The sequence below is a fragment of the Micromesistius poutassou genome, assembly GCF_964030765.1.
Source record: "Micromesistius poutassou genome assembly, chromosome: 22".
NCBI lineage: Eukaryota > Metazoa > Chordata > Actinopteri > Gadiformes > Gadidae > Micromesistius > Micromesistius poutassou.
Genome location: NC_140292.1, coordinates 5,421,927 through 5,445,304, shown reverse-complemented (window position 1 = coordinate 5,445,304; position 23,378 = coordinate 5,421,927). Strand labels below are relative to the sequence as shown.

At 41.2% G+C, this 23,378-nt stretch overlaps 2 protein-coding genes across 4 annotated transcripts; one reads left to right on the top strand and one right to left on the bottom strand.

The window, feature by feature from the left end:
* Window positions 1-88: 88 nt before the first annotated feature.
* On the bottom strand, window positions 89-9,006 carry tbc1d13 (TBC1 domain family, member 13). 2 transcript variants are annotated; one of them, XM_084486136.1, is made up of 13 exons: window positions 8,939-9,006; window positions 6,259-6,332; window positions 6,114-6,154; window positions 5,788-5,849; window positions 5,467-5,566; window positions 5,086-5,168; window positions 4,839-4,998; window positions 4,150-4,360; window positions 3,842-4,005; window positions 3,243-3,403; window positions 3,094-3,151; window positions 2,598-2,692; window positions 89-2,442 (listed from the first exon to the last, which is right to left on the bottom strand). In XM_084486136.1, the coding sequence occupies exons 1-12, from the start codon at window positions 8,962-8,964 to the stop codon at window positions 2,627-2,629; spliced, it is 1,206 nt and encodes a 401-aa protein (XP_084342262.1). In that variant the 5' UTR covers window positions 8,965-9,006; the 3' UTR covers window positions 89-2,442; window positions 2,598-2,626. The 2 variants fall into 2 exon arrangements, with proteins under 2 accessions (XP_084342262.1, XP_084342261.1); XM_084486135.1 differs by having other exon boundaries at window positions 90-2,692.
* A 1,454-nt stretch (window positions 9,007-10,460) lies between these two features.
* On the top strand, window positions 10,461-23,113 carry zer1 (zyg-11 related, cell cycle regulator). Of its 2 annotated transcripts, none has more exons than XM_084486174.1 (16): window positions 10,461-10,572; window positions 11,528-11,708; window positions 11,845-11,995; window positions 13,212-13,666; window positions 14,791-14,964; window positions 15,311-15,425; window positions 15,880-16,026; window positions 17,395-17,568; window positions 18,386-18,601; window positions 19,055-19,096; window positions 19,190-19,309; window positions 19,829-19,944; window positions 20,527-20,715; window positions 21,200-21,297; window positions 21,517-21,619; window positions 21,959-23,113. In XM_084486174.1, the coding sequence occupies exons 2-16, from the start codon at window positions 11,542-11,544 to the stop codon at window positions 22,044-22,046; spliced, it is 2,355 nt and encodes a 784-aa protein (XP_084342300.1). In that variant the 5' UTR covers window positions 10,461-10,572; window positions 11,528-11,541; the 3' UTR covers window positions 22,047-23,113. The 2 variants fall into 2 exon arrangements, with proteins under 2 accessions (XP_084342300.1, XP_084342301.1); XM_084486175.1 differs by having other exon boundaries at window positions 10,484-10,547.
* Window positions 23,114-23,378: the final 265 nt, after the last annotated feature.

The window sequence follows — 23,378 nt, the reverse complement described above, 5'->3', positions numbered from 1 at the left end:
TCACTGTTTTCCATTAATAACTAAATAAAAAGACAAGCTTCATGCGTCATTATTAATTTAATGTGAATTTGCAACATTGTAATAAAAACATATGCAAAGTGTCAATAGACATTACAAAAACTGTGCTTACAAAATGTAACCATGCAAATTACAACAAATTATATATAAAAAAAGAAAAATACAATAAAAGTGTAGAACAAAAACAAAGGACTTCATCTCAAAAATAATACATTTGCACATCACCATTTCACAAATTCATTTTTAGAATTATTGCAAAGACATATGAAAACAAAAAAATCATATTAAAATGTTCCACTTTGTAGGACTCCTGTATTTTTTATTAGATGGCCTAGTTGGACAGATGAGAGCATTGATTTACTTAAATAGTAGGTATGATTTGAGTGCTGTAAAGAGAGAGCCGAAAAGACTGTCTCAATTCCGTTGAGAAGTGTAACATTCGGTCACCTGTGGTGGAACTATGATAAAGATGGATTCCCAAACCAAAACTAGCTAGAGCTGATCAGAATTATTTAACCAAAGAACTTTGACCAAAACCATCAATTTGGATTATAAATATATGGCATTCTAAAACCAACCAATCTTTGGTTTTGGTATTTTTTGGGCAGAAAAAGGACTCTTACAGGACCAACTTTATGACGGAATAATTAAATAGCTGAAATAATGTATGAGAAAAAATGAAAGTGAAGTGAAGATTTCTTCAACTACACATTTCATTTGTTGTCTTTATTAAAAAACGAATAGGCGTATTACGTCTATTGGCATCAGACAACCAAAAGCTGTCACTTTTAATTTGTAACACAAGCAACAGATAAAAACGTATGGGAGCTGTAATTCAGTTTTACCCTGCTTGTACTTCCATTAGATACTAAAGTGGCATATTATTGCAACATAGAATACCTTCATATTTAGATCAGAGAACAAAATAATGTATTTTAAGCTTACATTTAGTGAATGAATAGTTTGAGTAGTGACAACTAAATTTACAAATATACATAAAGTTAGTTAATAAACATGTTATATTTATGCCACAACATTAAATACCCCATATGTGTAAGGCAATTTGACTCCAAATTCTGGAGTAAAAAGCTAAATGTGTATAAGGTTACAGCAATATTATAATCCAAGGCTACCAAGTCACGTTTCCCCATACAAAGTTCAGTAACCTTTTAAATAGGAGAGGCACACATTTTATTCCTGTGCAAGAGGCTTTTATTTTGAATTTGAATTATTGTCATTGTTACTAATTTTGAACAATTTTGTTTTATGTTTCAAACAATGGGATTTTGGTGTAACTTGCTTATTAATATTGGCAAACCTCTGGCTTCCACAAATACATCATTGTATCAATTTGGTTCTGGCTTCAAACAATATATTTATAAATGTATTAACAAGGCTTACCAGGGTCAAACGGTAAATGCAGAAGGATTGACATGAATGGCATGAATGGCTACCAAGATCATCTCCTCTCATTGGAAGGCAATTAGTTTAGACCTCCACCATGTGACTGAATCAGAGGAAGACCTTTAAGAGCACTGGTGGTAATACATTGAAGACCATAGTCTCAGACCCTGGTTACGAGGAAGCAGACGTAAGGAAGCAAGAAGGATCTAAACTTGACCGTGGTGCTTGGTTAGGATTTCCTGCACGGGCAAAGGCTTTGTTTACGTCTGTTGTGAACCGTTTCAAACATCGTTATAGGTCACAGAGTTGATCTGTGGTATTTAGTCCATAGAATGGGTAACAATGACTGTGATACTGGTCTTTTCTAATAAAATGCTCTGTATGTTTAATAACATCATTTTTATCATGTCTCAAAATTAAAATGGCTAAATCCCGTTTCTACTGTGGAGGTCACTTAATGGTTACCACTGAAGAATGAAAATACATATTGGCTACCAAATAATAGTGGTTATGAATTTGACCATTTAAAGTTACACCAAACAGATCATATTCAATAGAGCAATAAATAGGCCATTACTAACACTTGTTTATTTTTACAAGACAGTACATCTACTGTCCTTTCTGGTACACAGCATTAAACAAATGAGGCATAAACATTCCTGAAATATAAAAGTTCAAATGTAAAAAAAAACAAGACAAAAAAAACATAAACAAGAACAAACATGCTTTACTGTGCAATCCAAAGGATTGAACATTACCCATCTGATAAAATAATCGCTTAAGGTTGATTTCTTGACTCCACTGTCATTTTTTATACAAATTCTCTGAAAAATTGAGGTTGGAATTACGACATTAATGTAGCTACTATCGGGAAGATAGTACAGGAGATCAGTTTGACAACACAATTCATCTCCATGGGAAGGATGAGTGTGAGAAGGAGGCCCATGTGCTTCTTAGCCTTTTTCTCCCATAATGCAACTGGCACCAATCGGTGTGCTGTCTTTGATCCAGAGGCACTACCTTTGTACATCAAGGTAGCCAATTAAACACTAAAGAATTGGGTAAAAGGAAGAAATGCAGTGCAACGGCTTTGCCAAGCCTGTCCAATGTCTTCACTGATCAAGTCCTTGAACAATAACATCGGAAACTATTTTAAAGATCAAGCTCCCACCTACCAAGTAGAATGGGCTGAGGGGAAAGAGTGTTACGAGTGGTCCTGCAGCTCTTTGGCCTTGGCCAAGATGGTGTGCACATCCGTGATAGGGTAATCCTGGAGTAAGAAATATTTTAAAAAGTACAAAGAGTGTCTCACAAAATACATGATTAAAAATCAATTTAAAGTTGATGAATAAAGCTCTTATATAATCATTGGTCCCAAAAAAGGAACCGATCAATACCTAATGGTTCTATCTTTATTCCAGGAAATAACACATTCACTTTGAAAATCTTAACCCACTGCTAGACTGGGCCCCAAAGAGTCACGTTACGTAGCCTTGGATCAAACCCTAAGGAAACGCACCCACTCTTAAGTAAACCAATCTGAGCTAGCGAGCTGCTACACTAATGCACAGCAGACACGTGGCAAAATGCATAAATTACTGCTGTAATGATCAGCGCATCAAAGGCGCTCACCACTCATGTAAAGCATGAAGTGCACAAAGACATTCTTACCTGCAGCAACCTCATATTGATTGTGAAGTCTCCGGCTAACAACTGATCACGGATAAGTCTGTGGACGGAGAGAGAGCGCCAACATAATTAGGACCGAGACCAAAACGGCAACATATTGATTGCTTCTGTGAGAGGCCGGGGAGGCTCACATGAGCATGGCGCAGCAGACAAGGATGAGGAAGTGGAAGCGGTCCTGGTCGGAGAACAGGGAGTCCCAGATGCGGATGACGTCAGGCAGCAGGAACTCCTGGGACAGCAGCAGGGTCAGCCAGCGGAAGGTGAAATACTGGGGCTTGATGTTCTGCTCCTGCTGTTGGGGAGGAGACCAAGAACCAATTGTAGGGAGAACATTTATGAATTAAATGGTTCATTGTCAATTACTGGTTTTGGGTTGCTTTTATTTTTTTTTATAAAACAGACCGAATAGACCAGCCTCGCCAGCAGGCAAACTTTGGATGCATTTTACAAAATGTGATAAAAAAGTGTCTCTCACACACACACATTTCAGAGGTTTCCACCTCGGTATCAAAAATAGAATCAACTCTCCGCAAGCTGCTTACGTCATCAAGGCAACTATAAAAGTCACTCATATTTCCTGCTCCCCCACATTCTAGTCACCACCCGTATCACCTCTCATTGCGGATAGGGTGAACACAAACTGAACTCTTTCCACTCAGCTCTCCTCCTCTCATTTCATATAGAGAGAGTTGTGTATGCGTGCTGGTGGAGGAAGGAGGAAGTTTCTTACCAGCTTCAGATAGAGTTCCATGTCTTTGTCTTTGAGCATGGAATACACGCTCTCCATCTTAAAGGTGATGCCACACTGGGAGTCATCCAGGCTCTTGATGAAGTTGTCCCTGTTTTCCGACATCAAGTTAGTGAAACAGAAAAATGTGTCCGCCTCAGCATGCTCTGAAACATTAAGATCACAGAAGGTAAAAATCATTAGAATCTGAAGCAATGATATACTTCAAAAATAATAATAATGTGCTCCCTTGAAATACAAAAATAATCAGGTTATTCATTTCATTATTATAGTTATTTTGCACCACCAACCTTTCCATTCATCGTTTGGGTCGGTAGCAAAAGTATAATAAATTGGCCCGACGATCTCGTTCATGCCCTGAACGTAGGCGATGCCAGGGTTGAGTTTGGCGTAGATGAAGAGGATGCGCTCCACCACCTCCCAGTGGGCTTCACTGCCGTTGGGCAGTACCTCGTACTCGTTGGAGGGATAGAGGTTCAGAGACTTGCCCGGGGAACTCACCTGTACACAGTGAAGCCAATGGGAAATAGAAGCGTGACATGGAGAACCAAACCCCAACACTACTTGTGCATTAATTAAATGCTTCTATTTTCTCAGGAGGTAGAGCGGGTTGGCTGGTATCCGCAAGGTTGCTAGGTCGATCCCCGGCTCCTCCTGAGCGTCGAGGTGGCACCTCACCCTAACTGCTCCCGACAAGCTTGCCGTCACCGTGCATGGCTGACGCCACCGTTGGTGTCTGAATGTGTGAATGTTAGGCAATATTGTGAAGTGCTTTGGGTGGCCACTGTTACAAAAAAGAGCTATATAAATGCAGTCCATTTATCATTTACCATTAGTGCATCGGGTTGCCTAGGTCTTCGGGTTTGGCTCTAGGGAAAAGCCGGCTTACGTAACCGGGCTTCAGTGTTTACATGGTACTTTAGTAACCAGGTTATGTATCGGGTTTCCAGTGTGTAAGTGCACTGAATATGCCACTCACGTTGGTGACCCCGCTGCGGTTGCGGTTGACGGTCTGTGCTTTAAGGGTGGTCTGTTCCACACGCCGCCTCAGGGTCTCATAGTCATTCTGAGGGTCCAAGATCAGCTGGCAGGGGTAGTCCGTAGCGCGCTGGAAGAAGGCCATGTCGGGGTACAACCGCCTGCAGACACACATTTAAACACATTTTAAATAATGATCATTAAAAGAAGAAAACGTAATTTGCATGATTGATACCTTACCAACTTACCTGACGTCTTTATCAATTTGTAGCAGAACTTCATTATCTTTGAAGTAGTTATTCCACCTGCTGTCTGGATTTGGATTTAGAGGCTGAAAGTCATCACAAAAACATTGCATTACTCATAAGTGGCACTAGAATGTTTACTCAGGGGAAGTCAACAAGTGGCTTCACCGCATGATGAGGCGAAGGAGGATGTGGTGTGGCCAGTGTAGTGTAAATATTGTGCTTTCAGTAACGCAATGAATCGTTCAACATCAAACTACATCTAATGTGTGCTACAAGGATGAACAGTGTCAGTGTTACAGAATAGCAAAGGCGTACTGTGTGCAGCAATGATCAGAAGAACAGGTACAATAATTCCAGACGGACAGTAAAGAGTGGACTCACGTGATCCTCCATAGTCACGTCTTCCCTGTTCAGTCCAAGGTTGGCTTTTGCAATACCAGGCTGAATGATCATCTCCTTTAGAAACTGTGAATACACCTCTCTGGAAGGGTATCAGAACATACAAACAGTCACCTTGAGGAAACACGAAATTAAAGTAAATCCTGGAATTTTCGCTGTGCTGATTTTTTGGTCTGTCAAATTTGTCAGACAGTCAAATTCAATTTCATTTTCAAGAGTATCAGAACACAAGTGCAAAAGGAACAGCGGTTGTGATGGTATTATTTGACAGCCTTTGAATGAGTCAACACATAATTTGATTACCTCTGCTTTGTGAGGAAAGTGTCCCATACTGTCTGGTCAAAAGGTAGATAGTTAAGAAGAATCTACCAAAAGACAAGCAAATGATGCACAAGGTTATCAACATTGTTTTTGCCTATTTAACGTTGTACCCAAAACATTACAACTTTTGCATTGGGTAAACATATGTAATATGTAATGTTCTATTTTAAAAACACCTATCATAGGATGATATATCTAATTACATTCACCTCAGATACAAATCTATTCAATGTTATAACAAGTCAGAATACAGACCCCCTTTACAGTCACATAAATAACAATTAATAAGAACCCAAATTAATGCTTACTTTCCAACAAACTGCTCGAATACCTCCTTCAAACGGGATACCTGGGAGAACAAGTCAATCAAAACTGATTATTACAAATATAAATAAACATAAAATGTGCATAAGAATAACATAAAAGTGTATTACAGTAATGTATTCAAATTACCACTGAAGCACAGTTCCTGAAGTGCCTTTGAGTCAATCTGCTTTTCACCCAAGGCCACTTTGAATTCCTGTACTCTAAAAAATAAATATAAAATATATAAATATAACAATTATAAAGTTGAAATCAACTGTATCAGACATGTAGCATACTGTTCTGGTCATCGCAGATGTTATAGCCAAACTCATTCTTTATACACAAATAACAAACAAAACAATTGTACTATTTTATGTATGAGCGGGGTCAAAGCGCTTGATTTGCTTGCCTGCAACCAACAATTTATTATTTCACTGTTGATTTATGTAATAAAATATATTTCTTTAGATTGTTCAATGAATAATTTAGAAGTGTACACGTAGTACACGTGTACACGAAGTGTACTCTCCCTTGTCATCCTTCCGCATCATCCGCAATGATTTCACTGGATGTTCTTCATTTGGAGCGTTTTCCCTTCAGAAAGGCCTATAGAAAGTTATAGAGATGTGTGTAGTTCCTATGCCATAACACCATGTGTTCCATTCCATTTTAAACTCATTCATACTCGTATAATGTGCCCATGCTCATCCTCGTTATTAGCATTGTATTTTGTCCGAGATGCACTCTGTCTGGAACAAGGTTGAGATGCTGGAAACGTCCCGTCCCCATCTCCACCATCCGTCTCACATTGTGTCATAGCGCAATCAACTTAGAACATTCTGATGATGGGTTGAGCAACAGCTGACACTCTTGACCCTGTCTGCATGCATTATCTATTAAGTTGCAACCACATGATTCACTGTGTAAGGTTAATGTGCAGTAGGAGCAACGTGCATCTAATAAAATGGCTGAGTGAGGCTGGCTGACTAAAGCAACAAGTACACTTTCCAACGCAGATATTCACAGAAATGGTCAAATGTGTTGTGCTTTGATGATACTATTAATAATAACTTTAAACCAATAAACCAACAGAGTTTCTTCCTGTGGAACCAGGACCAAGGGCAAGTCTTGTTACTCTTGGCCCCATGACAAAAACCTTTCTCATGGGTCCTACACCCTTACTACAGAAGCACAGAAGCACAAACCTTGTGATTTGAATCTCCTCCCCACCAATGCTACCTTGTTACAATGAGTCACAGCAGCCATCTGCCTTTAAAACAAAGGTTAGACCTTGTTTGCCATAATTGCTTTGATGGTGACTTCACGGGACCACTTAACTTAAGGCAAAAAAGCACTCCCAAGTGAAACTTGAGGCCCAGTACACAAGCAGGGATGGGTTGTTATTTTATGTCAACATGCTCCATCTGTGGCCAGTCATTGGACTCGACTATGACACAAAATAGATAAAAATGTGTTGCACAGTAGATACCAGACAAGGAGGACATTTTTATCAGACATTGTCTTAGACTTATTTGCTTCACCCCTTGCAAGACAATTGACCTGTTTGTACAGGTCAGATGTATGGCACACCATTATACTTGGACATAACTGATGCAAAATAACATTTCAAAATATATACATTTGATAGTAAAATTAAACTGATACAATCGACAACATTTCATGTTTATCATCTGACCACTAGAGGGTATAATACTCCCAGTAGGCATATAGTCAGCGTGAGTGGGAGAGAGCCATGGGCTACTTCAAAAGACCCGTTCCGAACAAGTATGCCTTCAAACTCAGTTTTAAATGGGATCACTAAAAGTGACCCAGTAACGTAGTATAATACGTTACTGGCTCACATATGGGGCTGTGCAGGCATGACATGTGATGAAGAGATTATTCTAGGAACAAGTCTTCATTTAAAAAAAAGTCTTGGTTTTATGTGGTGACAGACCAAAAAAATGTCAAGTATGCATTTCATTGTCGGATATATAATAAGTCATTTTACCACTGCCCTGAACGGAATCGCTGCAGTTGAGTTGTAGGTGATCCGTTTTGCAAGGTTTCTATGTAGTCTAGTATAATCTAAGGAGGCCTTGTTTATTATTTCGCTGAATCAGCATGGTCAAATAAGTCTTGAATAAATATTGATATCAAAACCTGTTTGATCAGAATGCCAGCACTTCACTTTCACTAATTCATTCATTTCGTTGAGTAATGCGCTATTGTGATCACATCACATTGCATACCGTTTTTAAAAGCCCAGCGTTACACATATCCATTAAGTTAGCTTATTCGTTGTAATGAGTAAACAAAAGGTTAGCCGACCAATGATCAAGTATATGGATGCATGTGCCTAGGGACAGTAATGAGCGAACACATTTTACTGTGATCTTAAGACAGAAGGACAACGGCCGCGTCAGACAGTTTCGTGTCAAACTTCAGGAATTGCTGATTTGTCAGTCAGCTGATGTGTTATCATCACGATAGCTAGCTGAACGTACACAAAGAGAGCAAAGTATCAGCAAGCAAGGCTCCTTATTGTGCAATTTAAATGTTTCGTGTATTGTTATTGGTCTGCAAATGCTAAAATGACATGACATGTTTGGAAAATTGGACACAGTGAGTTTGCTAGCTATGACAGCACTAGCAAATGTACCAACAAAGCTGAGGGGAGAGCTATTGCTAATGTTAGCAACACTATAGCGTATATAATAGTACACATAGTGGCTGGTATACCAGATCATAGCGTGCATGGTGGTTTCTGACTAACACTATAGTATCAAACCCACCATCAATGAATACATATTCACCATTGTCTCACCTGTTTCGATGTTTCGAAGTAGACATGTCTACGGCAAGCTGTGACGGTCTCGTTTAACTGCCGTCGCGTCGCTACCATGGGTGAGATGAATGATCGCTCGAGGCGGTGACTCCGAAATCCTCGGATCACTTCCGTCTCCATCAGACTGTATCTGGAAAGTTTGGAAAATAAATAATTGAACGATGATAATCCATTGCTCTGCTAAAATAACGGCCTTGTTAATAATCTTTTGTAAGTAGTTTACATTTTTTTTTCTGCCAAGTATCCCTTTCACAGCAGAACATATTTTGGGGACGGAATGTATGTGCATGTTATTTGGAGTAGGCCTATATATTAATTTCAAATATAATATTATTCTTATTTACCACACTTATTTTTGTTAAAGATTAATCATTTTTACACATGTTAAGCAGCAGTTTTACACGTAAGCAATATTAAAACTTAAAACGATACATTTGAGACATTTCCCAAGTACCCCTTGCAATCATTTGAAGTCAACTTGGGGTATGCGTACCCCCATTTGAGAAATACATGGCATAGACATCTTTGAGGACACTACAGCATATCAGTGCATTTACTCATTAAAGTGCCCACGCCTAATTATTACTTACATATATAAAAGGAAAACTTTTCATGGCATGAAGCTATCTACTGCTCTTCATGGAAGTTACATGGAAACAATGTCTTCAAATGGTGTTGGTGAAGTAAAATAATGTGATCCATGGTCAAAATACATTTTGTACTAGACTTGTAAAGACATGCTTTGCATAGACTATATTGACTATTTACCAGAAGCTATTTACAACTCTCTAAAGTCCATTGTCCTTCCTCACCTTTCTTGCTCTTACAGGTCTGCAATTTAATTGTCCCTAATGATTATTGCTCTGGTGCTGCGTCGAACAATTCTTTTTTCTATGCAATTGTAAAATATAGCAGTCTGTTACAATGTTTATTTTGAGAAAAGAAACATGATATACTCTTTATTTGAAAATAAAATGTAGGATGTTCTTCTTAATTGTGTAGTGAAATAGTAGGCATATTAGTGTAGGACTTTAAAATGATTTTTTTCATAGTTTGAGCTAGTAATCCATTTCATGTGTAGCCTAATGACTTAGCATTGCAAGGCAATGTTTTGTTCCTCAATGACTCGATACTGACAATGATGAATGAATTTACTTATTTTATGGAACGTGGATATAAATTATGCATTTAACTTAAGGGATGAACAGCCATATGGATAGAAACGCAGACAGATCGGCTAAGCTTTCTGACACTATTATATATATATATATATATATATATATATATATATATATAGGGTCCATACGATAGGGTCAATGCAAGGTTACTTAGCACAAGAAAGACACAGGAATTCCGTGCAGCATAATCCAAAGCGACTAGCACGCCAGACGTGCATTCGATACTTTGTTGTTATTTTCAACCATATACAAGTGACGGAAATAGAAAGTAGGGAAAGGTAGAGCAAGAGGGGGGCGGGTGAGGTGATGGTAGAGGTGGAAGAGGAGGAGTCTGTTTGTTGACATCGGGACGAAAACGAAAATCAGATGAGTGGACACTGATGAAAATATATCTAACAGCACTCAACAAGGTATCCAGCCTTGGCGAAAGCTAAGGTAGAGTGCTTACTGGTTAATTCTGTAACGATGCAGAGTTGACCGATCATGGTCTTGTATCTCAGAATATTTATACTAAGCTCACTAGTCTATCGGTCGCTAGCTTACCAAGTAGCAGGCGACGCTTGTAGTAGCAAAAGTCAACGTTAGCCGAAAGCTAGTATGTATATGATACAGATGACATCGTATCGGCATGTCGTGGTTTAACTTCAAACAGCGATAGGTGATATTGATTAAGGTTGTTTTGGCTAAGAGGGCTTACAAGAGTCGTTGGTATCTAACGTTATTAATGATAACATGCGTTTTTATTCTACATTCTAGCTAACCAGCTAGCTAGCTCACTTAATAGTCTGCCTGTATGTTCACTCTCTTGATGTTTTAGCTAGCGAGCTATTATAAGCTTAGGACAGGTACAGCAGGTATACTGGTAGATTATTATTTCAGACAAGTTCATTTAACAGTTAAGAACCATTATTCTAGAATCCATTGATGTGAATGTAAGAAAAGTGTAATGCAAACATAATATGCATTATTAATTTAACCAAAAGCAGTTTTGAGAGGGCATAACAGTCATATTGTATTCACTATCAAATGGTATTCTTAACTAGATAAAGAATGCGGCGAAAGGCCATAACGATTTTATAATTTTCACATTTATTATAGGGATTATTAATTATTAAAGCAGTTCTGTAATTACAGAAGGGAGTATGGATATTATTATAGAGGGTTTTGATGTTATTCATTGAAATGGTGAAGCTTATCGCTTTATCCTCCTGATCCACCAAATGTGTTAATCAAATTTGTCTTCTTTATTTTGATGGATGTATTGTTCAGCTCATTCATGAGTCATTTGGCAGTACAAATAAATGATTGTGCTCTAGTGCCTGCAATGTGAATGTTGGTAATTTACAACTCCTACATTCTTCTGTGCTACCCTGTCTTTGATCTGTACCAGAGGGAGAAGCTAATATGGCAGCAAAAACGGGAGACGACCCTGACAGCCTCATGGCTTTAGCAACAGTCTTCTGCCTGAGGAACCTTAGGAAGACCATGTGTTACCAAGGATACAGAAATAAGCTTTGTCTGCGCTCAGACATCTTTCTTCCCAGTGAAATCTGCGATAAGCTTGTCAACACGTAAGTAAAGGAATTTTCCAGGTATATAATGTGTGAAATAGTTGCCAGAAATGGCCAAGAAGTGATCTAAAAATGGTGTTACATCTTGTTGGGTTTCAAATACAAAGTGACGTTTTGTGACTTTTTTTATCAACAGGTATATGGAGTTGGTTCACACAGACAGTAACTTTGAGCCACAGGAAAGTTTTTTCCAGTTATTTTCAGATCCAAGAAGCACAAGACTCACAAGGGTACAGCTCAGAGAGGATTTTGTACGTGACAGAGACTTAGAAGCCATTAGAAAACAGGTAAGGTGACATCCTATTCAATATTAGACTTCTTTATTTGATATTTATAATATGTGCTGATAAAGGGTCAAAAGAACGGTAATAAGCGGGAATATGTACCCACTACTGCTTATTTACCTCATAAGTGGTATTTTAATCCAAATACATTAATACAGTAGTAGTTCTGGTCTCCTTTATGAATATAAAGGAGTTTTATTTATTACTAAGTTTTATTTTTTATTTTTTATTTATTACTAAGAAGTAAGTTTTATTTATTACTAAGAATTATGAACGATTATTAACTAGAACAATAGTGAAGTTGGACAAACAAGTAGTTAGCAAAAGAGTTGGTGAGATCTCAAGATATTAACTCTGCGGCCAATAATTCTGCAGAGGAAGGGTTAATTATCATTGTTTTTTTATTATTGGATTGAGATAATTCGTTGTTATGTAAATATATCATAAAAAAGAAAATAACAAAGCAAATAATAAAATAACACCTCGTGATTGAGATAATTTTGTTAACAGGCAATGGTGGTGTCCACACCATATGCAAGGAACCATATAACACCATAGTTCAAGCGAACAAAAAGTAAAACTAACTTTTGAGTTCTGTAGAATTATGGCATTACCTTGGTTTGGCCACTAGATGGCTTCAGATCTTGTGGCCCGGCAACAACAGAAGATATAAACGTATTAATTGCTTTGTGGTCAAGCCACACAAAAGGTTAATCTTGCTGGAGGTCACGTTCGTGAATTGCAGATTGTTTCTATAATATTTTGGATCCTCCTATTTACATTAGAAATTAAACACTACTCAATACAACATTATTTCATTGATTTTAAAATGAGCCACGTGTTTTTTGTGCTGAAAAGTGTTAATCTCACTCTTCTTGCAGTATTAGCTGACTCTTCCATCACTTGATGAAATGAAAGCCAAAATGATATATTCAAAAAAATGTGGAAACACAAAGACAACACAAATGAACTGAACATGAAACTAAACATACATTTCCTTAACCTAGAATAAAACTGGATGGACCTTATATGTATATAAAATAACATTTTAAGACATTGGGTTTATCCCAGGGATACACACAGAATGTATACAGTTTTAAAACATGTTAATAAAACAACACATTATAAATAATACCAAAAAGATAAGAAATGCATGTTTGTGTATTATCTGACCCGCCTATTCATCAGAAATTATCTAAAATCCCGCCTTTCCCATCAGGACCTGATCAAGCTCCACCTGACCTACTGCAGCAACGTGTCGGCGCGCAGCCTCAAGACGCTGGGCTGCTTCAAGGACACCCTGGTGTCCCTGTGTCTGTTCGGCTGCAGCAACATCTTCTACCGCAAGGGGGGCGCGCCGCTGGCATGCGGCGAGGACAACGAGGAGGACGACCTGGCCAACCCCGTGTCGCGGCAGGCGCTGGAGAAGGACTTTAACTTCGAGGGCTTCAGCCGCCTGCGCCTGCTCAACCTGGGCGGCCTGCCGGACGAGATCGATGTGGAGCCGCTGCTGAAGACGCTGACGGCACTCACCTCGCTGGACCTCTCGGGCGTGCAGCTGGCCCGGGCCGCCTTCCTCACACAGTGGAAGGAGCGCATGGCGTCGCTGGTGCTCTACAACGTGGACATGTCGGAGGAGCTGGTCAGCACCCTGCTGGATCTGGGCAAGCTGAGGTGAGACTCCCGCTACAGTAACCTCAACCAACCACAGGAGGTCAAGGGCCGTTCACTTTTGGTTTGGATGTTGTGTATCAGAATGCATCATATGATTTTGTTTGTGGGTGATACGATACGCCATACTGAGTGTGAGAGTGGTTGTACTGTAAAATCCTGAATCAACGTATATTTACCGTAACTTGAACTTTAGTTTTGTCACGTCTCGTGTGAGAAACGCAGTTGAAAATGGCCCTTAATCGACCAAATCGCAAAATACATTGACCTATGGCTGCTCTTTCTGTGTCTGGGATAGGAATGGAATGGAAGATCGTAATAGTTGTATGTGTGGATGATTAGAATTTCAGATTCTGTTTAGCTGATTTAAGAACACATAACACATCCATCAACGAGAATGCTTAACAAAATGTCCAACACCGAGGTTCACACAAAGCACTCAACCAAGGTGTTTTGGAAGCGTCGTCTTTTGTTGTGACACTGATCCGTGTGATCAGTGGGGGCTGAGTGGATGGTTGGCAGTAGATCCATTGTGTTGTTGTAATACATGAGGGAGTGCAGTTATTACAATGATCATCCAGTATTTCTTCAGGAAACGCTTTGTTGCACCAAACACAGGCGTAGACTTTTAATCTGCATAATCAGAAGTAAATAAAGAATTACAACAAGAAGAAAGAGGTCAAACATCACAACGACAAGTAAAAGGTCAAACATAAGAGTGTGGTGACGTTTAGCCTTTGTCCGACCTATCATGAGCAGGGGTCAATAGTAACAATAATTTACATTTTGTCCTGGCCATATTACATACATGCATGGTGCCCTAATGTACACTTGCGTCAAGCTAAATTATGTTATTCCTAAAGACGGCATAATGCAGTTTTAAATATTTTATGTTTTAGGGAAATGTACTAATAATATACTTACTAGTAGTTATTCAACTTATTTAAGTATTGCTAATGACATTCAAAGTCACAATTCACAACCTAAATGCCCACCTACTTAAAAACAGATCAGTGTGTATATATATATATATGTGTGTGTGTGTGTGTGTGTGTATATATATATATATATATATATATATATATCCTGATATTGACTCAACAGCATCTTCCCCATGCGTTCCCCAGGCATCTGGACGTTTCCAGGGAGAGCAGGCGGACGTCCAAGTTCAAAATGACCAGGAAGATCCTCACGGCCATCGCCCAGCGCCTCGTCAACCTGGTGTCCCTGGACATCTCGGGCCACGTCATGCTGGACAACTGCACCGTCCCCCACGTCAAAGACGCCATGGGGCGGGCCAGGTAACCCCCCGGCCATCCACTCCGTTGATTCATAGGTTGTGTCATTTATTAAGTAAACAAGAGAAAGTGTTGCTTTTGGGATGTAAATATTTGGTTGCTTTTTACTTTTTTCGAAGCGCCTTTTGTACTCTTTTAACTTGTGCCGGGTACACGTAACCGTAGTCCAAAGCATTGTTTTAATTGGCTTTCAGTTAATTCGTTATACAAATATAATAGAAAAAATATAAAAAAGGTATTAATTGTTAGCTATGGCCTTATTATGTGTGCTACAGAGGCTTTGATCAGTGTTTACAATGCCATGATTATTTAATAGTTGACATGAACGTATTTCCATTCACCCTTACAGCACAGAGCCCTGCAAAAGCAGCATCTATCCCTTCCAAGAACTGAAGAGACCTCTACAGTTTCTGGGTTTATACGACACCACACTTTGTAACGTGACACATATCCCCGCATATAAGGTAAAGGTAATGGGTGGGCAGAAACCACTTGTTGAGGTGTTATCCAATACCCGACTGCCATCAGTGGGAACGGACCTTTGGCTTTCTGTAACACTTCAACACTTAACTACAATTGATTGTATGCTAATGGAGATTGGCTTGTTTCCAAAATGTATCAAATATTCCTGTGAAAGTTGGTGAGACCATCATCCCAGAGTCATTATTAATCCGAATTCATCTATCAACCGCCCTACATCTATCAACACAATGGAGCTTAATTTGTTGAGAAATGATCTATAAAATAATAAAGGGTAATCAACAATTGAAAATGTATCTCACTATTAGTAGTAGTATTTTATCTGTGTCTTTATTCATCTGTACTTCCTACTAGTTATTGATAGTACAGTACGTGTATAATGTATAGGTTATGGTCACGTTAGGGAATCACTGATCTGATGTCTGTGTCGTCTGTCAGGTGACCGGATCCAAGAACGAGGACCAGGTCCTGAACGCCATCGAGGCGTACACAGAGTTCCGGCCCGAGCTGGCCCACCGCGCCATCAACCAGCTGTTTGACATCGCCAGGATACAGCACTGCAGCCAGCTGCTCCGAGCCCTGCAGGTACACCCAGCACACCACCCAGTACCACCACCACCAAGCAACAACAACAACACAACCACCTCCTTAAACACCACCACCACCAACACCACCACCACCTTCACCCAGCAGCACCACCAACAACCCACAACAACAACACAACCACCTCCTTAAACACCACCACCACCACCACCACCTTCACACCACCCAGCACCACCACCACCAACAACCAACAACAACAACAACACAACCACCTCCTTAAACACCACCACCACCACCTCCACCCAGCACCACCACCTAGCACCACCACCAACAACCAACAACAACAACACAACCACCTCCTTAAACACCACCACCTCCACCCAGCACCACCACCCTAGCACCACCACCAACAACCAACAACAACAACACAACCACCTCCTTAAACACCACCACCACCACCTCCATCCAGCACCACCACCAACAACCAACAACAACACAACCACCTCTTTAAACACCACCACCACCACCTCCACCCAGCACCACCACCAACAACCAACAACAACAACACAACCACCTCCTTAAACACCACCACCACCACCTCCACCCAGCACCTCCACCAACAACCAACAACAACAACACAACCACCTCCTTAAACACCACCACCACCACCTCCACCCAGCACCTCCACCCAGCACCACCACCTAGCACCACCACCAACAACCAACAACAACAACACAACCACCTCCTTAAACACCACCACCTCCACCCAGCACCACCACCTAGCACCACCACCAACAACCAACAACAACAACACAACCACCTCCTTAAACACCACCACCACCTTCACCACCTATAACAAGAATAAGACTCACATACTAGCTTACAAAAAAAGTATTACAAAGTTGTGGTGGGTCATAACCATGAGGACAACACCTCCCCCTCCTCGCTAGAACTCTCAACCCAAAAATGTCCTACATTTCGAATTGGATCCGAGACAGGTGGTTAAATTACACTTGAAGGATGCTGTAGGTTAGATTACAGAGCTATTATTTAAGTGTCATTTGTTAGAAATAGCATAGCCATCCGTCAGCTCTTATTCTGCATTTCAAGTTGACTGCACTAGCCTCTTGTGTGAGCCGATTGTTTATGGCATCTGCTCCGTGATCGGTCTCTCACAGGTGTGTGAAATGCAACACCTTTCAATACCATACCGAGAAACATAGGGAGCGAGGGAGGGACCCCCATTATTTTTGGTTGTTTAGTGTCAAAATCTTGCTTGCTTCCCTTTTCTCTCTGCTCCATCTCTCTCCTCTTATGACTCAAATCGTACTTACGCACATTCCTCTGTGCGTTCCTCTCTTCCGTGGATAAATCCTCTGTCTCCCTCCTCTGCCTCCCCCCCCTGGTCAGCTGGTGATCGCTGCGCTAAAGTGCCACAAGTACGACAAGAGCATCCAGGTCACGGGCAGCGCGGCGCTCTTCTACCTGACCAACACGGACTACCGCAACGACCAGAGCGTGCGCCTGCGCCGGCAGGTCATCCAGGTGGTGCTCAACGGCATGGAGCATTACCAGGAGGTCACCGTAAGTGCTCCACGCCAGAGACGAAATGAGACGGTACTCTAGGGCTGAATGATTTGGGGATAATAATCGAATGGCGATTATTTAGACAAATATTGCGATTGTGATTTAGTATGCGATTTTTCTTTTTAAAGTTCCTTATGTTCTGTATTATTCACTTAACACAAGCAATTAATCATGCTATAGTATGACCAACACAACATTGGACGCAGTCAACATTTAAACGGCTCTTTCCTTTAGGCCAGGCCTATGTGTTGAGATGAATGCATGAATGATGATGATGCATGAATTGATATTATAAAATCTTTATTTGACTATTGAATTGTAAACTATTGAATCGCGTTTTATAACATTGCAATGTCGGTTTGAATATGATTAATCGCTCAGCCCAACGGTATTACTATACATTGTCCCGGACGGGCGTTGCCAACCACCGCCACAAAATGTGCTTACTAGCCTGAGGATCAACCTGATGTGTTAAGACACAAGAGGGACTCAAATAGATATGACCTGTAAAGCCCTTTGAGACTGTAACTGTGATTAACACAAATAAAATGCACTTGACGTGTGGGTAACAAAAGTGCATACAGTATTGTCCAAAGAGGAATTGATGAAAAACGGCCTATGCAAATATATTTTAAAACTGTGCATAAGGTCAAACCCTGTATAAATGTGAAATAACAGCCTCAAGGTCATTATCTCTAGTAAGAAAACCCTCATTCATTGCCTGGCTTCGACCCACACACAATCCATAGCGTCGGTGTGTACAGTAAGGTCCTGCGTGTGTCTCCTGTGGCCCTGCCTGCCCTCCCCCCTTCAGGTGCAGAGGAACTGCTGCCTGACGCTGTGCAACTTCAGCATCCCGGAGGAGCTGGAGTTCCAGTACAGCCGGGTGAACCAGCTGCTGCTGAAGATCCTGGAGCCGGCGCGCCAGGAGGAGTCCATCCAGAGGATCGCCGTGCACCTCTGCAACGCGCTGGTCTGCCAGGTGGACAACCACCACAAGGAGGCCGTGGGCAAGATGGGCTTCGTCAAGGTGATTTTTTTCATTGGTGAAAGTGTGCATATTGTATTTTGTGTTTTATAGCGGCTTAAAAAGGTCAAAGACCAGCCATACAAATGAGGGTTTGTTATTTTGTTCTAGTGTTGGGTACTAGGGTTTTATTGTCTTGTGTTTGGTACTAGGGTTGGGGTTTTATATTAGGGTCAGGTTTGAGGGTTTGGTTTTTTGTTCTAGGGTTTGGTACTCTTGTATGATGCAGTATAGGTTAAGATATTAAGTAGCCAACTGATTAATCTCAAGTCATAAAGTCTATGACTCAAGTCATAAAGTTTATGACTTGAGTTAAAGGGATAGAAAAGTTAAAGGGATAGAAAATATTTTGGTTCATTTTGAAATTGAATCAAAAAAAAACTGGGGACACATGTCTCCGTATTGTTGCTCTTCATGATTCATTGACCTCATGTGTTTTGTGCTTCCTTTCATCAGACGATGTTGAACCTGATTCAGAAGAAGCTGCAGAGCAGAATGGTGAGTGGTGACCTCCTCATCCGCCTCACTACTACTGTTAGCCCCTAGCGCTCGTGACCAGTGTGTTGAGTCCCATGGCTTTGGTTGTCTCAGTGTGACCAGGTGATGGAGTTCTCCTGGAGCGCGCTGTGGAACATCACAGACGAGACGCCCGACAACTGCCAGATGTTCCTGAACTGCCGGGGCATGAGTCTCTTCCTGGAATGTCTAGAAGCAAGTGTCTTTTCATTTTTCCTCCATGCTTTTCTGCATTTGTTTGACTTGTTTACTAATACCCCCTTTTCCACCGGCATGTAACGGGTTCTATTCCGGTTTGCGCATCTAAATTTGAACCATTGAGAGCATTTCAACCAAATATTAATTGGTTTGGAACCATAAAGAATAACAGGTAACAGGTTGTTATCAAATAACAGGTTTCCCTTGACCTCAAGTGCGAGCCATGACCACATCAGTGGGTAATATTCTAGAGCTTGGGAAGAGAAAACGGAAAAAACTGTTTACTTCCGGTGGGCATTGTGCAACGCCTGTTTTTTGTTGCATCGTAGCTAGTTGACTCGCACACTGATCAAATGGTTCTTAATCAAGGTACTGAAATGCTGACCGTTCATGTCTACTTTGACTCTCTTGTTGTGACAGTTGACATTCAGCAAGAAATCCAGAAAAGGAAATCCATTCATGTTTCTATGTTTCTGTGTGTAATAAACAGACATAACTCATTCCTCATCCTTCCAGGAGTTTCCAGACAAGCAGGAGCTCCACCGTAACATGCTGGGGCTGTTGGGTAATGTGGCGGAGGTCCGAGCCCTGAGGCCACAGCTGCTCACCCCACAGTTCATCACCGTGTTCAGGTAGTGAAGGACCCCTTTAAGGACCCTTTTAAAGACCCTTTAAGAAAGTACTAGGATTTAACAACAAAAAAGACCTTAATATGATAGTGCTTAAAAATATTCTGTTATCGAAAGGAACAGAAGGTGAGCAAGATTATCTGAACACATTATTAATATCCCTTGGAATATTCTCTTTGGAGCGATATCAAAATCTATGTGTTTATATTCTCTCATGATATGGGGTCATGTGGGAGCCTGTATGTATAAAAGATCGATTTATCTTCATAAAGTGATGGACGTTGATGATTTTTCAATATGAGCATGATCTCACACGTAGGGCTGCTAGATTATGGAAAAAAATCATAATCACGATTATTTTGGTCAATATTGAAATCACGATTATTTTTGAGTTTGAAAACATTATGCATTTATTCAGCATTTCTCCACAAAAAAACACTTTAACTGTGAACTTGGAAATTTCCCCTTAAAAAAATATACAATCTTCAAAAAGAAAATGTTCAAAACCGAACTGAATGTACAAAAATGTATCCAGCTGTTCTATTTCGAGGCTGCCTATGAACCCATCTCCCCCACCCTTCACAGTAACCTGCTGGACAGCGAGGCGGACGGGATCGAGGTGTCCTACAACGCCTGCGGGGTCCTGTCCCACATCATGTTTGACGGGCCCGACGTGTGGGGCATGGAGGAGCCGCTGCGGGACACGGTCATGAACAAGATGCTGGACGCCATCCGCAGCTGGGACGTCACCTCCCGCCGCAACATCAACTACAGGTCAGAGGTCGCGCGAAGGGAGGCCAAGCCCATGTGTAGTTTTTTTGGGTTGTTTCACCTCATGATCCAGTTTGACGTTACAGACGTCTGGGCGGGGCTGCTTCCACCTCAACCTAACACTGTGGGCGTCAGTGTTGTGTTTTTTTCTGTTGCTTGCAACGGTCACACGGATTCCGTCAGCTTGTTTGAGGTCACCCCCTACAAAACACTGATTAGCTCGGGGAAAATTAACGCTGAGCTGAGTTTCACTCGAGCATCCGACTGAATTGCAGAAAACTATTTAAATATGGGTTTTGGGGTTTTGTTTGAAGTAACCTTTTTCATTATACAAGCAACAGGTCACAGGTCATTGTATCTGTGTCAAGTACTCTGCAATGCAGGCATTTTTAGGACCATTTCATGTAGATATGGTGTAAAATCCAGCCATGCATTGCACCCACTTACTGTTCACTCAATGCTTTTCTATCTGCTATGTGTTGCTCAGGTCTTTCGAGCCCATCCTGCGACTCTTACCTCAGGGTATCGCTCCAGTGAGCCAGCACTGGGCTACCTGGGCCCTCTTCAACCTAATATCTGTTTATCGTGAGTATACTAGACCCTTCATCACACATTTATTACAGCCCTTTTCAATTTTAATTATAGATTGCGTTGTTTATCTCTATATACTCAGGTCATAACGTGAGTAGAACTTCTCAATATTTATAACGCAATGACTTTATTTCAAGACGATATAAACGTCCTAAAGCAAAGCAAGCAAAAGCAACTACATTGTTGTGTTTACAATTGTGTTTCCCTCTCCAGCAAGTAAATACTGCCCCCTGCTGATAAAGGAGGGAGGAATAGCTCTTTTGGAGCAGGTTCTCGAACTGGACAGCTCCCATGATGACACCAAGGACATGGCAAGGTCAGCAATAAACTAAATAAACCAATGCAAATATTGGAACCTTTCACATTATGTCGAGCACATTCCAAGCTGCCATACTGGCACTTTTTCTCCACTAAACCCCCACTTTATTTTTCTTGAATAATAAAATCTGAGTGTGTGGTGCTCTTATTATTATTATTCATTTCAGTCAAAAACGACCCAGATGGTGGCTTGAAATGTGCCTGTTGAGCATCAGATCACATGATTGAAACCCAGATGGTTCTCTCTGTGGCTCAACACATTGGTTACACTTACATTCGTGTCAAAGGACACATTTCACCCATGGCCATTTCTTTTTTGTGTGTGTTTGTGCTGCAGAAAAGTAATGGAGCAATGTGAAAACTTCAAGGAGGAGCCCATGGAGATCAACCAGGGTCAGGAGGTAGCGAATGGACAGCAGGCCTAAGGGAGCCCGAAGCTGGGGGAACTCCCACCTCATTTCAAGCTAAACCAACATAGGAGCACTTCAGCAGGGCGAACAGGACTGTCAGACGTGTGCGTTTTTCTCTGTAGAGCAGAAGCATTCTGTGGACACCGAAATCACAAAGCTATTTGGATGGACACGTACCATGATGTGACTATTAGGGGTTTAAGATGTGCATGGTGTGTATTTGTGTGTGGGTGTGCTTATTTTTGCTGCACATGTACGTATATCTTCAACCGGGAGCAGTTTGTGTTGTGTGTGTGTGTGTGTGTGTGTAAGAGAGAGAGGGCTGCTCATTTGGATCTTCAACCGGGAGCAGTTTGTGTTGTGTGTGTGTGTGTAAGAGAGAGAGGGCTGCTCATTTGGATCTTCAACCGGGTGCAATTTGGAGCGGGGGGACGGTGTGTGTGTGTGTGTGTGTGTGTGTGTGTGTGTGTGTGTGTGTGTGTGTGTGTGTGTGTGTGTGTGTGTGTGTGTGTGTGTGTGTGTGTGTGTGCGCGCGCGCGCGCAAGACCGAGCTGCTCATGTTAATCTTTAAGGTGGAGCAATCTTGGGGTGTGTGTGTGAGCGTGTGTGTGAGATGGAGGAGAGAGAAAGTCAAAAAGAGGCGCTTACTTGGCATGGCGCTCAACTCCATGGCAACAGAAGCGGATCCTCCCCCCACTTCCCCCCCCCCCCCCCCCATCAGCTGTGTAGGAGGGCTCACGACCCCGTAGTCTGCAGCACCATCATTATTGCCACCCCATCAGCAGCCACGTCACACTCTCGGAGAAGCCCCCCACCTGTCCTCTTCATCTCTAGGAATGTGGAGCCCACCACTACACCCGTTTGGGGAGTATAAGCCGTTGTTTGGCCGGGTGCTGTCGGGAGTGGATGGGATGGAGGGTGGGCGGGTGTGATTGCAAGGGGCAACCACGCCCCGCCTTTTATTATTATTGTGATAGAGATGAGAAATGATGGCGTTGTTTGTGATATATGTAAATATTTCATGTACTGTCCCACCCTTTTTTTCCATGTGTGTATGGTTTATAATATAACTGTCAACTCTTGATTTTCATGACTATTTAAATTTATTTTGATTTTATTGACACTAAGGAATAAAATAAATAAGTGTAATCTAGTCATCTTAGACGGTCAACAAGGATCTTTTATACGACTAGTTCTCAATTAGGGTGAACCTAGCTTATATTTGCTAACATTGTACCTATGTTATTTTGTTGTTGTTACTGGCAGCAATACTGCAGAGCCCTGGAAAGCTAGTACAACACCTGAAATCTTTGATCGTTGCCATCTCAACAGTGAGAGAATTCGTTT

What these genes read in the sequence shown, in the direction of transcription:
- tbc1d13 (XM_084486136.1), bottom strand. Translation starts at nt 8,964, where the DNA reads ATGTCTACTTCGAAACATCGAAACAG. An exon ending in ACCGCAGCGGGGTCACCAAC is followed by an intron (nt 4,361 to 4,838) that starts GTGAGTGGCATA and finishes CACTGTGTACAG; the next exon opens with GTGAGTTCCCCGGGCAAGTC. An exon ending in TCAATATGAGGTTGCTGCAG is followed by an intron (nt 2,693 to 3,093) that starts GTAAGAATGTCT and finishes TTCTTACTCCAG; the next exon opens with GATTACCCTATCACGGATGT.
- zer1 (XM_084486174.1), top strand. Translation starts at nt 11,542, where the DNA reads ATGGCAGCAAAAACGGGAGACGACCCTGACAGCCTCATGGCTTTAGCA. An exon ending in TGCGATAAGCTTGTCAACAC is followed by an intron (nt 11,709 to 11,844) that starts GTAAGTAAAGGA and finishes TTTTATCAACAG; the next exon opens with GTATATGGAGTTGGTTCACA. An exon ending in CAGTTCATCACCGTGTTCAG is followed by an intron (nt 19,945 to 20,526) that starts GTAGTGAAGGAC and finishes CACCCTTCACAG; the next exon opens with TAACCTGCTGGACAGCGAGG.